Genomic DNA, 19,798 nt, shown 5'->3' on the forward strand with positions numbered 1-19,798 from the left:
AGAAGCTATATAAGGGCTTAAAATGAAAGTGGCACTATGTGATTAAGGCCTTCAGAAGTGATAGTCTCTGAATGGGACATTGGGATGTTTTGTAGTTTGACCTTCTCTTAGCTTCAGCTTCACCTTTTGCCATTTTCACCCCGTTATGATCCACCTGAATTGTCGAGTAAAATGACAAACATTGACAGCTCTTGACGCACACATCTAGTCCATCACAAAGCAACACATATGTATGTATGTACATATGTAGAAAGAAATGTAATTTCTTAGAGGGGGGATGGGGAGTGGTAGGCACCATATAGCATAATTACATATCAAAGAAATGTAGAGGTGGTCGTCATGACAACCCACTCAGGCGCACCCCTCCTCCACACTCCAAAGCACCAAATATCCAGTAATAATGTCTCAGCCAAAAGAAAACACAGACCATAATGTTCTTCCTGTGCTGGCAGTTGTCATGGCGATCCGCAAGAAAGAGGTGTTTCTGTGCGTGACCGTCTTTTTTGGGGGGGGGGGTATAAAGGAGGGGTTTCAGATTACCATGCATGCTAAAATGAATGCCATAATACTCTTTTAACGCTCTCTGCTAGTTCCCTCCTCCCCCCACACCCTCACCGTACTGAACATGACTCCATAACTGGGTGAAAGAGCCACATATGGACACCATCAGAGATGTCTACTGATAAACTCTTAAGACATAAGCGATGTTGGATGTGGCCAAAAACAAACACCAATAGGCCGTGATTTCAATTTGAATCACTAACTTTGCTTGGGCAACTACTAGTCGCCACAGATTTAATGTAGGCTTTGTTGCTCAGTACAATAAATGTCCTTGGAAATAGTAACATTTATATTAGTGCTACATTTGTTTTGAGGATATTTTTAGGGGTTTTAGCGCTACACCGAATTAAGAACATTCACTGATATATATATATATATAAATATATATATATATACTAAAAATGTTGCAATCTTCTTGTTTCATGAGGTAGAAATGAGAATAGCAGTCTCTCACGGGTGAATCTTCTACCATACAGCCAAATAAAAGCCCCAAAAAATAAAGAGACAAAAATGAACAATCCTGAGTGTGAAATTCACTCTCTTTTTCTTCCCCCCTTTAAACCCGGCCCCCACCCCTCCCCCTCACTAATGGCCCAGACATCCCATAATATGCCCAACGAATTTCCCCCCCGCCCCCACCCACCCACCTTTAATCTCAGTCTGAATCCCATACTAAATCATGCAAAACTGTTCATAAACTGATTTCTGCTCTCTACTGAGCATCCTTGTATTTGTAGGTTCATATTTGTCACATAGACGTTATCCTTCATTGTTTTTGTACACCTTTCAGACATTTATGCACAATGTACATTGTAAACATTATGAAAAGGGAAGTAATCAGTCCAAAGGCACCCAGTATGGAGATATGAGTATTTGAGACATTCAATATACATCATGATAATGGCCATTCCCTTTTCCGTGACCTCATATTCCCCACCCCCGTCATATTCCGGAGCATTGTGATTGATTAATTTGACCACATTGTGCTTCATTAAGTAAACAAAGGATGTTGGTTATAATGCATTAGCTTCAGGGTCCCCATTGCAACATATGAAATGCAACACAAACAATACCATATGTAGTTCAGGTGTGTAAATCTTTCATTCTAATAATAAAAAAAACGTTGCATTGGGAAATACAAGAGATCATGTGTAATTTTCCAAACCATTTGAAATTAGGTCAAATGCACGCTCTTTAATAATTAATAATGCCTATAGGCGCACTGGGTTTGTATTTTTGTGGATCGCACAGAACTACATATCTTTAGCAATATAAAGATATATTTTCTTTTATGAAAATGAATTTAAATCGCATATCCGTATGATTAAATAGAAGATCAATATTTTTATTTTTTTTCAGGGAATGTCTTGCTATTGCATTTGTACTTGACTTGCACTATAGACATCATCTGCCACATAAGTGTGTAGACCTCTCCGTTCTCAAAGCTTTCAGATCTAGTCGAGTGTCTCGAGCAGAAATGTTCAACACAGTCTATACCCTGAAAATATAAGATCACTTCAATAGCCGTGACTCTCTTCCAGATGAAGAACTATGCGCTATTTTCAACCAACCAACATAAGGCCATCAGTTTTGATTGCAACTTCTAACATACTGTAGCAGAGAATGGTTAGGATCTATGCAGGGTGTTTATTCAGATAGAAACTCAATCCATAATTCAACTGCTGTAAATCTGCCTGGAGAACATCATAAATCCTGTAAATTAACACAAGGAGTTCTAGGGGAAGACTATGAAACCCTTCTGTAGAATTGTTAACAATTAGTAAATGAACTGTCTGCTGTCTGTATTTACTAGTGGTGGTTAACTAGAATAATGATATATAATGAGGAACGTGTTGATGGTGACCTCTAGTGATTGACTGTGGAAATCTTGGATAAGAATATAATATAGCTCCTCCTAGTGACCAGGAGTAATATATCCACAACCTGCAGACCCAAAGACTTGATTATTTTATAGTTACACATCTTAATTTGTTTTGTTTGCAATGTCAGGTTTAATTCTCAGTAGAACTTGAAATACACCTTACAAGTTACAAGAAAACAGTGATTTGTGCCATTTGAATTCATTAAAATGATCTTATTTTTTTATGTTTACACTACCATTCAAAGGTGTGAGTTAAGTTAAATAAATTAATACTTTTATTCAGCGAGTTTGCATTAAATTGATCTTATACCATGGGCTGTTTAAATACTCGATTCTGATTGGCTGGAAGGTGTGCAGTAAAACCGTTTAATGCACAGGTAGTTCCAGTCAGTTTGATTACAGTTCGAAATTAATCCGCTACATTGGTAACCATAGTAACACAGATACACTTGCAAGCAGAGTGAGAGACGCATATGAAAACGTTTATTTAGGTAGGCTAAATGGATGAATTTTTCATATCGTTTAATTTGTATGGTGAATATGGCAACTCTGAGAAATGGGCCCAGGCACAAGACGAAATAGAAGACTTGGTGAAGACGTTGAATGACAAAAAGCGGCACAAAGAATTAACAACAAATAAATGACATGATTAGTTCAAATAAAGATTGCCTTGTCACTGTCAGTGTTGCCTGTCATTCATAAATAATTGTAATAAATCCATTAAAGAATCATTAAGTTAGCTATATTCTTAAGCAACGAGGGGACGTTAGCTGATAGACTTTAAAGAAGAGACGCACACAGGTAACTCGCGCACGCATCTCTCTCTCTCTCTCTGTTCCTTCTCCTTCAGTTCTCTGTCTCTCTCTTTTAATAATGAATTTAAATGTGAATTCATTCAAATAAAAGCAATCCGATGGCTCTACTTTATTTAAAGCGGTCGGAGTGCAAGAACTGACGAGCCTTAACTTAAGAAATAACCGTCATTTTTACACGTCTGTTAAAAAATGACACTGTAAACATCAGTTACAGCTTTAACTTATTTTTAACTTGGCAAATAACCAAGGTATAAGCGGGATAATCCACGGCTAGCCGTGGATTATCCCTTACAAAAGTGACGGTAAGGACAGGTTTCTATTTCAAATAAATGTTGTTCTTTCTATTCATAAAATAATCCTGAAAAAAATTATCATGGTTTCACAAAAATATTAAGCATTGCAGCCTAACTGTTTTAAACATTGATAATAATAAGAGATGTTTCTTGATTTCTGAAGGAACATTTGACACTGAAGACTGGAGTAATGATGCTGAAAATTCAGCTTATCAGATATGTATACCTGCAAAAGGGAGAATGCAGTTGTGAGTATAAAAATACACATTCATTTATCATATAACTGGTGATTGCATTAACTATTGATTTAAATGTGATTCCATGAAATGCTAGAATCAAACAGTTTTATGTGTAACATCGACACATTAACAGAGTGTCAACATGTCTTAAGATGCACACACACTGTATATTCTCTTCTAAAGAAATTATAACAGTCTCTACAGTGACCTGTTTGATATAAAGTAAATTTGACACATGCTGAGAAGCCGTGCATGACTCAACAGAATACAATATACCACAGATTTGTTTATTCAGGCTCTAATGTCAACACAATGACAAGATCTTTCTTTTAAGAGAGGCATTTAGTCATTTTATGAAAAAAGGTTGAACAAATTGCAACAGAAGCAAACTCAACTGATTTTGTATCCTCAATATGTCCTGAGTAAAGAAAAAAGTCCCGAAGAATCCCATTAGGGGAAAGTTTCGAAAAAGACCCAAATATAGCCTATTCATACGCCTATTCATTCTTTTTCTCACGTGAATAGGGTAAAAAATTTAACCTTTAGATATCACCATGAAAATTACTGAGTTGATTACTTACATCAAGACACACAAAAATTGTATTACAAGTTTTTTTAAATTGTTTGTTAACATGGACAAACGGTGCATAATCTAATTACGTATGTGCAAATTTGCATAAATACCACAACAGGTCTAAACATTGGGTCTAGCCAGGTGAAAATGTCTTGTTGAATCTTGTTGACACATAGCAGTAAAATACTTAATGTTAAGGTCTGAATGGAACCCATTACGGCTACCCATGAGCATTAATACAGAGGCAGGAAGAAGTACTTTAAACCAGCCTTTATTAATTACTATTGCAGAGATGGGGTTTGGTGGGACTGTTTCTGGGGATTCACTTTTTATTTTGCCTACCTTTTGTCTTCTGCATTCTCCTGACCATTGTCTCCTGTTCTTCCCTCAGACTTGTCCCCCAGAAACAGTCCCACGGACCCAGCCCCAAACCCCATCTCTGCAATAGTAATTAATAAAGGCTGGTTTCTAAAGTACTTCTTCCTGCCTCTGTATTAATGCTCATGGGTAGCCGTAATGGGTTCCATTCAGACCTTAACATTAAGTATTTTACTGTTATATGTCAACAAGATTCAACAAGACATTTTCACCTGGCTAGACCCAATGTTTAGATCTGTTGTGGTATTTATGCAAATTAGCACATACGTAATTAGATTATGCACCGTTTGTCCATGTTAACAAACAATTTAAAAAAACTTGTAATACATTTTTTGTTTGTCTTGATGCAAGTAATCAACTCAGTAATTTTCATGGTGATATCTAAAGGTTCAAATTTTGACCCAATTCACGTAAGAAAAAGAATGAATAGGCGTATGAATAGGCTATATTTGGGTCTTTTTCGAAACTTTCCCCTAATGGGATTCTTCTGGACTTTTTTTCCCGTACTCAGGACATATTGAGGATACAAAATCAGTTGAGTTTGCTTCTGTTGCAATTTGTTCAAGGTTGACCCCCATTTTGGCTTAAAATGACTGGACTATTTCAAAAGGGACAGAGAGACACTGCTGATCTTATATCCTTGAATCCTGTTGGCAGGTTATACACTGTAAATATGTTTATTCAGCACAATAAAGATCAAGTTTCAGGGCAGGGTTTTCTCACTTTTGTTGAACTCCTGTGCCAAAACAAACACAAATTTTGTCAGTATTTTATCCACTTGAGTTTTGGATTATTGACCTTTGTTAGTTCATTTGTTTAATGTATTTAAATTATTATCTTAAAAGGAATTTCATGAACAGATTGTAGGACACAAAAATAAGGTTCACTCAAGGAAATTTCTAATATCTAAACCACTTAATTGAACTTTATGGAGTCAAGAGGCCTAATGATTTAACTTAACATGAACATTTACTATTGCTTTATTTGTAATGTTTTAATGCAAATTTTAATATCCTGATAGTGTTTCCACTTTTTCTTTTGTGAATTTAAGAACAAACATGTCAGGTTAGAGTAACTGGCACCAGTTCTTTAGAGATCAGACTCATTTTAAAGACGTGACACTTTTAGTTTAAAATCTATTTCTTGTTAGTGAAACCATCTCTGCTACAGGCTTTGTAAGGAAGAAGGAACATTATTCTCTAATAACATTAATAAAAAACATGAAACATTAATCACATTCAGAACTTCCAAGCACCAAAAAAATAATGTAATTGTGACTGGCCAAGAGGTTTGTATAGCCTGTTATTCTCAAAATAATACCCTTTATCTCAGTATGAATGTATGTAGAGTCAAGATCAGTGTGACCCAATTCCCTGAAACAATAATCTCATTAAAATAAACAGTGTAATCACAGATTATCTTTCACTCAACTTTATGTGCCGATCTCATATACTTTTCACTCGCACACAAACACAATAAATATAATCTATTTTCTGCTTTGATACAATAATATCTGTCAGTCAGCAAACCCTTGTATGTTTTGACTATATTCCAAATGCATACAACGCATAGAGATATTCATCCAGTTATCTTCAGAAAGAATTTGTTAAATTAAAAAACAAAAGCACTGCATATTACTTCCGTAAAGAGTGACATTTCTGTGTAAAATTCAATAAAGGAAAAAACGTTAGACTGAACTTGATTGAATTGCGAATTTTGTGTAAAAAATGGGGTCCCAAATTGATTTGACTAAAACAACTATTAGTTTTTTAGCTATTTGTTAACAAATATGCAACAGCCAAAGTGGCCTTGGTGACATCAGCAGAAAAGGAAAGTGTGTTCAGGGGCAGAGCAACTTGTATTTTAATGAAAGATCATCCAGACAAACATTTCTGTTTTATTATTTGGAAAATTGTGCAGTGATAAGTCATGCAAAATAAAAAATAATTATATTTTATATCTTATATTTAAAAAAAAAGTATTAATATTTTAAGAAGAAGCCTATTTGTGACTCACAAAAAATGAGTTAAAATCCACATTAATTCAAAAATAAACATGAATTTCTGAAATATTTCTTATTAATTTAATATAATCTTTTTATGTTTTTTTTCCATGTATTAAATCGCCATTTTTTCACAAAAAAATCTAAAGAATTCTATCACTTCTGTAAATTCTGGATGAGATGAAAGTTGCGATAGCATTTTTCCCCAATGTGACATATATCCGAGTGAAATGGCTTCTTGAACAAGAAAAAACTAGGGCGAGACTTGATTTTGCCCATGTGGAATTGACTGGATCATTGTGGTTTGCTATTGGTCAATCTCATGTGAGTGACAGGTTGCCCCGCCCTCGCGCCAGTAAACACGTCATCAGGGAAGAGGATGGGAATATAATCATGCAGTTATAATAAATAATTCAATATTTCATAAACAAAAAATAATTTTGATTATATGGTGACTTTAATAGTCATCATAAGCTTTGCATTCCCTTAACACTGTAAGATTTTAGTCTTGCTTCTTTCTGGTCTACCCAGTTCCTCCATCTATTTTTACCAGCAGTCACAGAGGAACATTGCAGTTCCCTGTGTTTGTTGTTTCCCCTCCTCTTCCCGGGTCTCTCGTTCCCGCTTATTAATCAGTCGCCTTGACCTACTCATCCTCCTCTTTCTCTCCTCTCTAATTCTCAGCATCTTCCTCTGACTCATCTTTTCATCCCCTCCCCCGTCTGTTTCTCCTCTCATCTCGCTCTCATTCTGGTTTCCACCCACCCTCGCTCTGTTTTGCCTCTCTCTTCCGCAGTTCAACACTTCTTTCCAGGCTTGCCTCTCGCAAGGCTACGCGCACTGACGGCAGGTAATCATTGCATGAAATAATTTTTTCTTGTTTGCACTTTCCGCTGCTCCTTTGCATCATAAATGCATCATTAATGCATCTGTTGCGGGGTCATTAAGATGGTTTGGCTTGGCCATAAATAATGCTATTGAATGGGTTAATATAGGTTTGGGCATGACTTTGTGCATGTTGCATTAATTAACCAGGAATTAATTTTCATATTAAGACATCGCTGATGTTTAGGGCATGTCTCTGCGGACAGTCTCCTGAATGAGGAGTCACTCCTTATCTTGGGATGCTGGATGTGAATTTGGGTGGCAGTGTTTTTTTTTTTTTTTTTGGTGCCCGCTGCTAAGGGGTCGGACAGATAGATCCCGCACTATGTGTCTGCTAAGCTTTACTGTTTGTACATAGGCTACGTGTTATCAATGTGCGTCCAAGCTGTTCTCATTGGTGACGGGATGATCGGGCAATTTTACTGTATTGATCTTGAGTAAAATCCCAATTCAAGTTCATTTGAGCATAGCAGTGCTGCCTATATTTTCAAGTGCCAAATTCCCCTAACACGCTTTATTTATTTATTTATTTTATTATTAAAACGAAGCAATTAATACAGTTAAGTAGGCTATGAGAAGCATAAATAATTAGTTCACCGCGCGAGTTTCGAGTTTTTCGTATATTTGTCACGTGACAAACGCAAAAAAGAACGAATCGCTCGTGCACGTCCCTACGCTGGTTCTTATTTCCGTCCGTCTCCAATACGCGCTTCGATGATCAAGAAAGCTCATCTTTTCGCCAAAGGGATGATAAATTATTTATCTTTTTCTTGCCCCATCACGCCACTTTCTGCGGTATCCACCCCACCCCTCCGTTGATCGCCCCCTCCCCCCTGTATATCTGCTGACAGCACGCTTGCTGCAGTACCACACTGGCACGGCGTAAATTAGCAACGTCCGGATTTAGATGCACGATTGGTCGCACCGTGCGGCACCTGCGGGCATATACATGCCCGTCTTGTCATTACAAATAAAGCCCCTCCTCCTCCTCCCCCTGGTCTAAATTGTGGTGGTCGACTCGGTGCTATGAGACGCGCATTCCATTAGCAAGGTGACACGTGTGCCCATGTCGGAACATTTAGAATGAAATTTGCATGTTCTGGCTTTTTATTGGCTGCCAGTGTGGCATGTCGCTGTCGATGCTTGAGCTATATCTTTCATTGGTAAGAAGGACGGAACTGAATGTTCCAGAAAAATAGTCCTATTTTCAAAGCAATCAGATTGATTGGCACTCCTGATGTATTTGCATATATTGAGTCAAAATGGATGCTATTCACTTTATGCAAGTTCCTGGTCTTAATTTGAACGATTAATCAGTGCACATCATTCTAAATGTTTAATTTCTTTATCTTAAATCAAAATTGAATAGCTGCTCAATAAAAGCTTGTAAATAGCCAAATAGGTATTGTTTTAGCAAACTCATATTCTTGTACGGAACGCCCATTATTCGTGATCCAATCCATTCTCGGCCAACTTTTTTCCTACAAAAAAACATCCAGATTTTGACCCCTTGGAGGTGAGCAGGCAGTGATCATGTTCATTTAGACAGGCGGCAAATGTAACCTGAGTAATTCTGTGGACTAAAAGAATTACGTAAAAATGCAGTAGCCTATTTCATGGCAAAATGCAGTTTCGTACACAGGAAGACAAGAGCCAGCTGCTTTTCAACAACAGAATTCTAAACCCAAAAATTCCATTTTGTGTACATGAATGTACTTTTACAAACACCTTTGATGAACAAAATGCATTAAGCATTTCATGAAATGCCTTTTGTTCACAATTTGCTCATTCTGTTAATCGTCTGGATCACAAAATACTTTGTGTCCATTAAAACACTTACATTTATGTATTTTGCATATGAGCAAGATTTATAATATGTAAAAGGAGATTTATGGCAGATGCAGGTTGACCAAAACAATGTTTTGACCCACTCACTGTTAGATATTTATCTTTCTCATGCAAAGTCAATTAATTTGATGCCATGAGTTTCTAAACATCATGACCAGTGATGGCAGAAGTTAAGCTCTCATGCTCTTTTGATTCCTCTCTGTCTTTAAGGATGTCCATTGTGAGCATCATTGCCAGGGAAATCCTGGACTCTCGGGGAAACCCTACAGTGGAGGTGGACCTGAGAACTGATAAAGGTGAATCAATAGAATGCAAAATGCCATCCTGGATTTTAAAAGCAAAGGAATATGTGGAATGTGTTATCTACAATGTAAATTGAGTTCCTGGATGAATGTCCATTAAAAATAAAGTGTATTTATTGAAAGCATCTTCCAAAATGCATACATGTGAAATACAATTTATAATAAATATAATAAAAACGAAATCAAAATATGTTATGTCCGCATGCAAGAAACTTTTAAGAGACAAATGTAAATGCATAAAAATTTAATTATGTTGACGCAGCTCCATCAGTAAGATATGGACGCACTATGTATTAATCACCGGTATTAACGAATGACAGATTTGAAGTGTCAGTGTGTTTTCAGGTCTGTTCAGGGCTGCGGTGCCCAGCGGAGCATCGACTGGCATCTATGAGGCTCTGGAACTCAGAGATGGAGACAAGAGCCGTTACAAGGGCAAAGGTGAGCGATCAGAGATAGTCCATCGTAACATTGGCACTATTATATAACATTAGATTGTTTAAAGTGCCTCTGTTATGCTTTTTCTAATATTACATTTTATGCATTGTCTATTGCTGTTTGTGAATGTAAAATGTCTGCAAATTTTTAAAGATCAACAATGTAACAAATTTGCATAATGCCAGCCTATGGTCTTCATTGGCTGCCCACGAATGACGTCTACTTTGAACCGCCCTCAAACACTGTAGTTGTTGCTGAGGCCTGGAAGAGTTTGGTTCGTGTTTGTCGACTTGTCGAGAAGACGCTGTTTTCAGCGCTGCAAATCTACTAAGTATGCACTTTAAACTTATGAAGACTCGGGCTCAAATTGATACAGTAACAAAGCCATCGTTACTGTTCGTATTGCTGGGTATCAAGTGCTGAGGAAGATCTGGAGCTGAAATTAAGATATGGCCGTTTCGTTTCTGAAATGCGCTGTAGGCGGTGGACCAATCACAACAGACTGGGCCATCTGACCAATCAGAGCAGAGTAGCTCGCGGAAAGGAGGGGCTTTCGATAGACTGATTGTTCAAGCAAACTGTTTTCAGACTCTTTGAGAAATGAGGTGACGTGGAATATACACTGCCTGACTAAAAAAAAAGAAAAAAAAGAAGCCGCTGTTTGAATTTAAATAGGCAAATGCTAAAGGGTCTATGATATGACTGGATCATTATTGCAGTGATTATTATGTTTCTATCATGTTATAGACTTTACAGAGTGCTTGACTCTTGCATTGTCAATCCACGATCTTGGCCAAAAATGGATTGGAAATAAATGTTGCGATGTTATTTCCATCAAGAGGTGTATACATTTTTGGTCAAGATCTTGTATAGATTAATGAGGATAGGAGCAGGCTTCACTCAATTTTAATAATACACTTTTCAGAGTGCTGGCCTAAAAATATAATACATAAGAATAGGACAGAGGCCGCACTATGCATAAACGTTTTTTATTCGTTGCGCAAACGTGTTTCGGCGTGTGCCTTCTTCAGTGCGCACACTGAAGAAGGCACACGCCGAAACGCGTTTGTGCAACGAATAAAAAACGTTTATGCATAGTGCGGCCTCTGTCCTATTCTCAAGATCTTGTATAGACAATGCAAGAGTCAAGGGTTAGAATAACTGTATAACATGCTAGAAACATAATAATTACTGCAATAATGATCCAGTCATAGACTCTTAAGCATTTGCCTGTTTAAATTAAGCAAATTAAATGCTTAATAAAGAAAATTAAAGTGTTTTTTGACCTTACAGATGCATCTAAACCTGTTGTAGTCTTTATAACAAAAGTAGGACCTTTAAAATAGAATAATAGGGGCACTTTACAACTAATTAGATAATTAGTTTTGTAGCCTCCTGCTATAGTTTTGTTTTTTGATCTGTCTTGACCTGTTTTCTTGTGAACGTTTTGTGTTTTAAGGTGTTCTGAAGGCTGTTGGGCACATTAATGACACTCTTGGACCAGCCATCATTGCATCTGTAAGTGAAAGAAAAAATGGTCTTGTTTAATTAACCTTCTTTTTTATAACAAATAACCAAACTATTTGTTTTCAACCAGCATGAGAAGGATTATAAACGGCAATCTGTGCATATTTGCTTACTTCTGGAAAGGATTATCTCATGAAACTCATTTCTGCAAGAAAAAAATTACAAATCATTTGAGGCTAATATTCAAAATATACTTGGTTTATCTTTAAAATGAATGTGACTACATTTCTTTCCCACTATGATTTACATTCTTTTACAGCCTCCTATATTTTTTCATTCATACATGTTTTTCTTCAGATGTTTGTCGGCACTTTCCCAATAATCAGATTTTTTTCACAGTTCATTTCTAAGCAATTGTTAATTTAATTATTTGTTATTGTTTATTTGTTTGTTTGTTTGTTTGTTTTACAGATCAGATTCCGATCAGATGGGATCAGAATCAGATCCCACCCCTGCACTTTTTGAATCAGTTTTCTTTTCATATTTTATACCCGTTTACTTGTAACAGGAGATTTTTTTGACTGCTTCAAATCTCCCAAAGGCAGAGACACAAAATCTCCTATTATCCAGGTCTTGATTTTCATTCTGATCTACACATTCCATTCTTTCGTTTTCATGTTTTTTTTTTACTTCCATGTCTACAATGCGAAAGCTAAAGCAAATACTAAAATACTCAAATGCTGCAAGAGTACTTTTAGACTGATTTGACTTGATGATGATTTTTAATTTCACAGCAGCAGGGCTAATGATTAGGCAACATTTTCATCAAGCATCAATCAAGCACTGTATTTTATTAATCTGGAGAGTTTTATCTTCATGATGTGAACTTTAGGAGATCAGTGTGATGGAACAGGAGAAACTAGACAACATGATGATTGAAATGGACGGCACAGAGAACAAATGTGAGTTATTATCTTATATGATAACAATCATATTTTAAAAGAAATAGTTCCACCAAAATGGAAATTCAGGCATCATTGACTCATGTTGTTCCAAACTTGGATGACTTTCTTTCTTCTGTGAAACACAAAATGAGATATTCAACGCTGTATTTTCTAAACATTAAAGTACAATGACCAAGAAGGACAAAAAAGCAGCATAAAAGTTGCTATATTCCATGTCTTCTGAAGCCATGAAACACTTAAAACATACCAAAATGTTACTTACTTAATTACTGAAAATCATACGTATTGTAAGCAATTAAAAAACTGTATGATTTAATAGGATATAAGATTTATAAAGAACTCAAAATAGTTTCTAAAATACATTACTGTTCAAAAGTTTGGGTTTGGTAAGATTTTTTTATGTTTTTGGAGAAAAAAAAGTATTTTATTCTTACTAAGGCTGCAATTATTTGATCACAAATACAGTAAAAATATTGTGAAATATTATTACAATTTAAAATAACTCTTTTCTATTTGTATACATTTTCAAATGATTTATTCCTTTGACGGCAAAGCTGAATTTTCAGCATCATTACTCCAGTCTTCAGTGTCACATGATCCTTCAGAAATCATTCTAATATGCTGATTTGCTGCTCAAGAAACATGTATTATTATCTATGTTAAAAACATTTATTTAAAATAGAAATCTTTCGCAACACTATAAATGCCTTTACTGTTATTTTTGATCCCTTAAATGCGTCATGTAAAAAATAATAATAATCTTACTGACCCCAAATTTTTAAACTGATAATTTTTATATTATATATAAAAATATAATAATTTCGGCACTTGTTCCAAAAATGTTACAATTTTCTCAATGTACAGTATATGGATTTTTTTCTACACAATAAAACTACCATATCAATCACATAAAAAAATGATATAATAATAAAAAAGAATGATAATTGCTATCTGTTCATCATGTCTACAGCCCAGTTTGGTGCTAACGCCATCCTGGGAGTGTCTCTGGCCATCTGCAAGGCCGGTGCGGCAGAGAAAGGCGTCCCTCTGTATCGTCATATTGCTGATCTGGCAGGAAACACAGAGCTGGTGCTGCCAGTTCCTGTAAGAAATCTCATTACTCAATTGCACGACTTAGTACGCAACATAATAATTCACATCTGTGGGTATGTTTTTTCTTGATTATCTCGGGAAATAGACTGACGAAGCACATTTTCTCTGTCCGTTTGTCAGGCGTTTAATGTAATCAACGGAGGCTCCCATGCTGGAAACAAGCTCGCCATGCAGGAATTCATGGTACTTCCTGTGGGGGCGGAGTCATTCCGTGACGCGCTGCGTGTCGGAGCCGAGCTCTACCAGACGCTGAAGGGTGTCATCAAGGAGAAGTACGGCCAAGACGCCACCAACGTCGGTGACGAGGGAGGTTTTGCCCCAAACATCCTGGAGAACAGTGAAGGTGTGATTATGAGTCTGTGCGTCGCCTTGTCTGAGCTTGTGATCCAATTTAATCTTAATGAATTTATCTACTGTTCTGCCCTGTTGGCTTCTCTATCACGTCTCCACAGCTCTTGAGTTGATAAAGACTGCCATAGACAAGGCCGGGTTCACAGATAAAGTTGTGATCGGGATGGATGTAGCCGCCTCCGAGTTCTACCGCGACGGGAAGTACGACCTTGACTTCAAGTCCCCTCCAAACCCAGACAGACACATCTCTGGCGATGAGCTGTTAGAGATCTACCAGACGTTTGTCAACGATTATCCAGGTAAATTGTGAAGAAAAAAGGGGAAATAAAGTGAAGAAAAAATTTTGAAATAAAGGAGATTTCAAAATTCAAATGTTAATAAAGTCACCTTGAGGTCCATTTAAATTATATACATCCTAGGTGTGACTTTCTTCTTTCAGACGAACACAATCAGAGTTATATTAAAAACGTTCAGTCTCTTTCAAGCTTTATAATGGTAACGGCCGTTTTGCTCTATCCTCTGTGCTTTCGCATTCGTCAATATGTCATGTGTCGGGTCAGAGGTCACTCTTTCGTCGGATAGAGACTCAAGTACGGCCGTTACCAGAAGCCAGAGATTATAGTTTATAAAGTTATAAATATGGATATTTTTCTTACAAACACGCATAGATTCGCTTTAGAAGGCCTTTATGAACCCCTGGAGCTGTATGGATTACTTTTATGATGCATGGATGCTCTTTTTTGGGCTTCAAAATCTAGGGTACCATTCACTCCCATTATAAAGCTTGGAAGAGCCAGGATATTTTATAATATAACTCCGATTGTATTTGGCTGAAAGAAGAATGTCATATACACATGGCTTGAGGGTGAGTTAAGTATGGGATAATTTTCATTTTTGGGTGAACTATTCCTTTAACCCAGAAGATTCTATCATGTTTTTGTTCCCATCATCATTGACAGTGGTGTCCATTGAAGACCCGTTTGATCAGGATGACTGGGCCGCTTGGACAAACATGACTGGTTCAGTGGGGATCCAGATTGTGGGCGACGACCTGACCGTGACAAACCCAAAGAGGATAGAGAAGGCAGCGGAAGACCGCGCATGCAACTGTCTGCTCCTGAAGGTCAACCAGATCGGCACCGTCACGGAGGCCATCCAGGCGTGAGTAACTCTAAACTATGTCTAGTAAACCAGCATGTTCTAGCTCCTTACTTTCCCATTTTGAACTGTGTATCCCTCAGATGTAAGCTCGCTCAGGCCAACGGATGGGGCGTGATGGTCAGCCATCGCTCAGGAGAGACAGAAGACACTTTTATCGCTGACCTAGTGGTGGGACTCTGCACTGGACAGGTACGCACACTTACACAAATGTAACCAGTATGTACAGAAATGATATGGTTTATATATTTATGATGTGTTTTACAAAACAATTCTAATCACGTTTGATTAACTTGACAAACTTTCACTCTTTATCTCTCTTATCTTTCAGATAAAGACAGGAGCTCCGTGTAGATCTGAGCGTCTCGCCAAATACAACCAACTTATGAGGCAAGAGAGCGTTCAACACACTATTTTTAGCAATGCAGTAAAAACATCCATTCGAATCCCCAAAACAATGTCCAAATAATTTTCGCATGCTTTTTGCCTCTATTAACTCTTTCCCACCATACGCTGATTTCACGCAGCCGTTATTTTGAAATCGAAAGCGAGGCTCCGGTGGGAAGAAAACCGGAAGTGTCGCCTTTAATCATAGGAGAGTCGTGAATGCGATGGCGTATTGTTGTGTTTACTGATGTTGTGTCAATTCTAAAACTGTACATACATTTCTTTCATACTTCAGACTATATACAGTGAAATTCATTTATAAATAAAATAATTTTTTTATATATAATTCAGAAAGTAAAAAAAGAAGCAGGAATGAACTATATACATATCCTGTATTGGATATTAACATCCAATAGTGTAAATCGCGGCAGCAGCTTCAGGTTGGTAGTCCAAGGCATTGTTGTTTATCTTTACTTCCGGGGTTCTTCCCACCGGAGCCTCACTTTCGATTTCAAAATGGCGGCTGCGTGAAATCAGCGTATTGACGGAATTTTCCGGCTTTCCATGTTTTCACTATTATACCTATTGGGGGCGCTATTACACATCTTCTGAAAGAATACTGAATCTCCTGATTAAAACAGGTGAAGAAGAAGCAGAAACAAGGGATAGCATATGTAAGAAGATGCATATGTAAAATAACATTAAACAGCATATCAATCAAAACTGCCTAATGTTACCTAATGAAATGTCGACCCAGGACGAGGTATAGGACTGTGAAGCTTTGGGCGTGTTGATGGACTCGATCTACTCCATCTGTGTTTTGATCATCGTTCTGAATCCGATCCAGACAGTCTTTGACAAAAACGTGTTTTTCTCAGCTTTTTACTCAAAATGTTTCGTTTTTTTTTAACTTACCCACATTCAAGTGTTGATAAAAAAAGAATGCATAAAGCTAGAATAAAAGTTTTTTTGGGGGGGCCATGAAAATTTTGTGAAAATTATCAAAAAAGCTTGCGGTTAAACAGGCCGTTGCTAAAATCTAACATACTACTTTAGCAAAGCATCTCCAAAGAGGTATTTATTTTGCTTGTTGAAACAACTTCAACTGCTAATCATATTTTTAGTGATGCTGTTTTTATTGTTCATACATACTTATGTTTATGTATCTAACACTAAGTACTGAACGTCTTGCTTAACTCATCTTTCATTGATTGTTGCTTGTTTCCGTCACAGAATAAAAAAATTAAAAAGGTAATTGTGACTTTTTGTCACACAATTCTCACATTTTCTCGCAATTGTGAGAAAGTCAGAATTGTGAGATTAAAAATGTGCAATTACATTTTTTATTCTGTGGTGGAAACAGGCTTCCATAGCAAAAATCCCAGAGAATTCCATTGAATGAAAGACTTGAGCCATATTTTGAGATTTTTTGGTGCGTTTTGAAATCTTTTTGCAATTTTTAGTGCATTGCTAGGTTGTTGGCCACTGGCCAGTAATCAAGCACTTAGCAACCACTCAAACCACCATAGCAACGCCCTGGCAACAGTTCTAACATTGTAGTGCCACTAGTATCACACAAAAACACCATTCATATTTTCTTAAAAAAATGAAAAATGAGGCATTTGTGCCTCAGCACATGCTCTCATGAAAATGACTCAACTTGCATAATAAGTGACTGTTGTACTTAAAAAGCCCCAGTCTCAAAAATAACAGTGGCCGCAAAAAGAACCAATATAATTACTTTGATTAACAGTGCTGATTACAGGCTTCTAGCTCTTTCTCCGTCACCTCCTGTTCCCATATAATTAATCCACGTCCATCTGTCTCTTTTTTTTTTCCCTGCCTTACAGGATTGAAGAAGAATTGGGTGATCAGGCTCGTTTCGCCGGGCACAATTTCAGAAACCCTAGCGCTCTGTGAGACTGACGTCACCGCACCGAATTCACACGAAAAAAACAACTGACAAACAGAGTATGTACTGCACTGAACCGACTGACTACCCCTGACATTCCCTAAAATCATTCAAAATGCATCAAAACAGCACTATTTGCACTGAGATACTAAAAACGACTTACTCAGACACTCGAAAGATGTATTTAAAACTGAAATGGACTTCGGACAGGCTTTGATAGACCAAATATTATGCACAGCGGATCCTGGACAGACCAACATTATGCACAAGTGATTCTGAGGTACTTGACCGGCAAAACGTGCACAGGGTGGACATGCATGCGTAAGATACAGAAAATGGACCTTGAATTTAACAAGGCAAAGACTTTGTTGTCTAAAAAGAAGGATTTAACTCAGATGGAATAAAAGTAGAGATTTATTTGAATCAGGTGTAATCTTTAAATTTAAGCTTCAATTTAGATGTGAAATATATGTAAATACATTTTAAAAAAAAATCTAGATTGACTTGCCACACTAAAGAAATCAAATGTATGTAATTTTATGGTTCATTGCATGAGAACAGGTTAGAAATGGTAGAAAAATAAAATATTTACATGAATATTAATGCAGCAGTGGGATTTTAAATGGGAAGATTGACAATGTGAAGTATTCAGATATATAAGGGACCAGCGTTTACTCTAAAAGACAGTTTACTAAGTAGTTTGCCCAGGGCATTAGAGGCTTTTTATCAGACAATACTCTCTTTCTCAGATGCAGTTTTTGTGTCTTTCTCTGACCCAAAAGAATGCTGAAGAAAAAGGCTTTTAAAACAAACTGTTATTCAATCAAAAGAAAAGACCAAATCAGCAAATAAAATAAAATATGGTGCTTGAACATTGACTTAAAAAAAAAAGAAAAAAAAAGTTTCATTATTTTAGTATATTAAAAATTCAAAATAATGTGTGTAGAATATATTTCTTCTCATAAAGATGCTTCGCTATTTAAACCAACATTGAAAGTTCATAAGTTTCTGTATATCATTGTCATTGAGTTGGGAGGTCTCAAATATGTCCTCGTGTGATTATGTTATTATCACCTTCACCCTACATAGATCAGCACAGTCAAACACACACACACACACATATACGAGATAATTTAATCTAAAAGTACTGAACAAAGTTCACGTCACTTTAATCACAATAATTATATTCAAAAGTCCCCAAATCTTCATACGTCTGTCTGATTTTCTCATGCAATGACTCTTAAAATATACTTTCGCATTTTCTTTCACCCTGGATCTTAAAGGGGAAGTGAATTTTCTTTAAAAGGATAGTTTACCCAAAAATGAAAATTTTGTCATCATTTACTCGCCCTTAAATTCTTCCAAACCTGTATGAGTTTCTTTCTTCCGCTGAACACAAATGAAGATATTTTAAAGAATGTTGTTAACCAAACACTCGACGGTAGCCATTGACTTCTATAGTATGTTACCAAAGTTCTTCAAAATACCTACTTTTGTGTTCAGCAGAAGAAAGAAACTCATACAGGTTTGGAAGAACTTGAGGGTGAGTAAATGATGACAGAATTTTCATTTTTGGGTGAACTAACCCTTTAAATGGGTAAAACACTTCCTCCTCTCCCATCTTAATGTGGATATTAAGTGAGCCATTCATAGGTAGTTTCTTAAAGATTGTAAATACTGTTGATCTGTGGCACACTGATCTCTGGCTCAACCAATGGCATGTGTTTGGGGCAGAGCTACCTTCGTCCAAATCATGATTTGATGGGGCAGAGAGAGCAGTAGAAATGACACGATTAATGATCTTAATCCAGCAGTGAACGAAAGAGAGACATAACTAACACAATGACAGAGATCTAATTCAAGAACTCGACCGACAGACATGCTTACACGAATAGAGACACACATTCACTCACATTTGTGTAGCAAAGTCTCACTCTCAACACACACGACTCCTTATTCTCTGCCACCTTGGACTTGCAGTCTGTGTTTCTTCCTTTCTCGTTGTTTCATCTGTATCCTCCACCCCTTTCCCTTCTTGTGGTTATGACTTGGCTTGTTCCCCCTTACCTGAAATCTTTTTTCTCCTTGATGACTTGTCTTTTCGTTATTTTGTGGGATTATCGTCGTGAAAGAAGGAAAAGAAAGCAAGAAGAACTGACAAGCCTGTCAAAGAATAATGTTATGGAATATTAAAGCTGTCATTACTTTCGTCACCCTCGAGTCTCTAA

General features: G+C 36.8%; 1 protein-coding gene across 2 annotated transcripts; it reads left to right on the top strand.

Moving 5' to 3' along the window:
- The first annotated feature begins 7,481 nt into the window (after positions 1 to 7,481).
- eno2 (enolase 2) lies at positions 7,482 to 19,783 on the top strand. 2 transcript variants are annotated; one of them, XM_084131851.1, is made up of 12 exons: positions 7,482 to 7,594; positions 9,688 to 9,773; positions 10,125 to 10,220; positions 11,677 to 11,735; positions 12,577 to 12,646; positions 13,620 to 13,753; positions 13,883 to 14,105; positions 14,215 to 14,412; positions 15,073 to 15,274; positions 15,355 to 15,463; positions 15,603 to 15,661; positions 17,509 to 19,783. In XM_084131851.1, exons 2-12 carry the CDS (start codon positions 9,689 to 9,691, stop codon positions 17,576 to 17,578), a joined length of 1,305 nt encoding a protein of 434 aa, XP_083987977.1. In that variant the 5' UTR covers positions 7,482 to 7,594; position 9,688; the 3' UTR covers positions 17,579 to 19,783. The 2 variants fall into 2 exon arrangements, with proteins under 2 accessions (XP_083987977.1, XP_083987978.1); XM_084131852.1 differs by lacking the exons at positions 7,482 to 7,594; positions 9,688 to 9,773; positions 10,125 to 10,220; positions 11,677 to 11,735 and adding an exon at positions 12,205 to 12,314.
- Positions 19,784 to 19,798: the final 15 nt, after the last annotated feature.

The sequence above is a fragment of the Abramis brama genome (assembly GCF_963993115.1).
Source record: "Abramis brama genome assembly, chromosome: 12".
Taxonomy (NCBI): domain Eukaryota; kingdom Metazoa; phylum Chordata; class Actinopteri; order Cypriniformes; family Leuciscidae; genus Abramis; species Abramis brama.

Coding starts and splice junctions, on each gene's coding strand:
- eno2 (XM_084131851.1), top strand. CDS start 9,689: ATGTCCATTGTGAGCATCATTGCCAGGGAAATCCTGGACTCTCGGGGA. Junction 11,736..12,576: donor GACCAGCCATCATTGCATCT/GTAAGTGAAAGA, acceptor TGTGAACTTTAG/GAGATCAGTGTGATGGAACA. Junction 14,106..14,214: donor CATCCTGGAGAACAGTGAAG/GTGTGATTATGA, acceptor ACGTCTCCACAG/CTCTTGAGTTGATAAAGACT.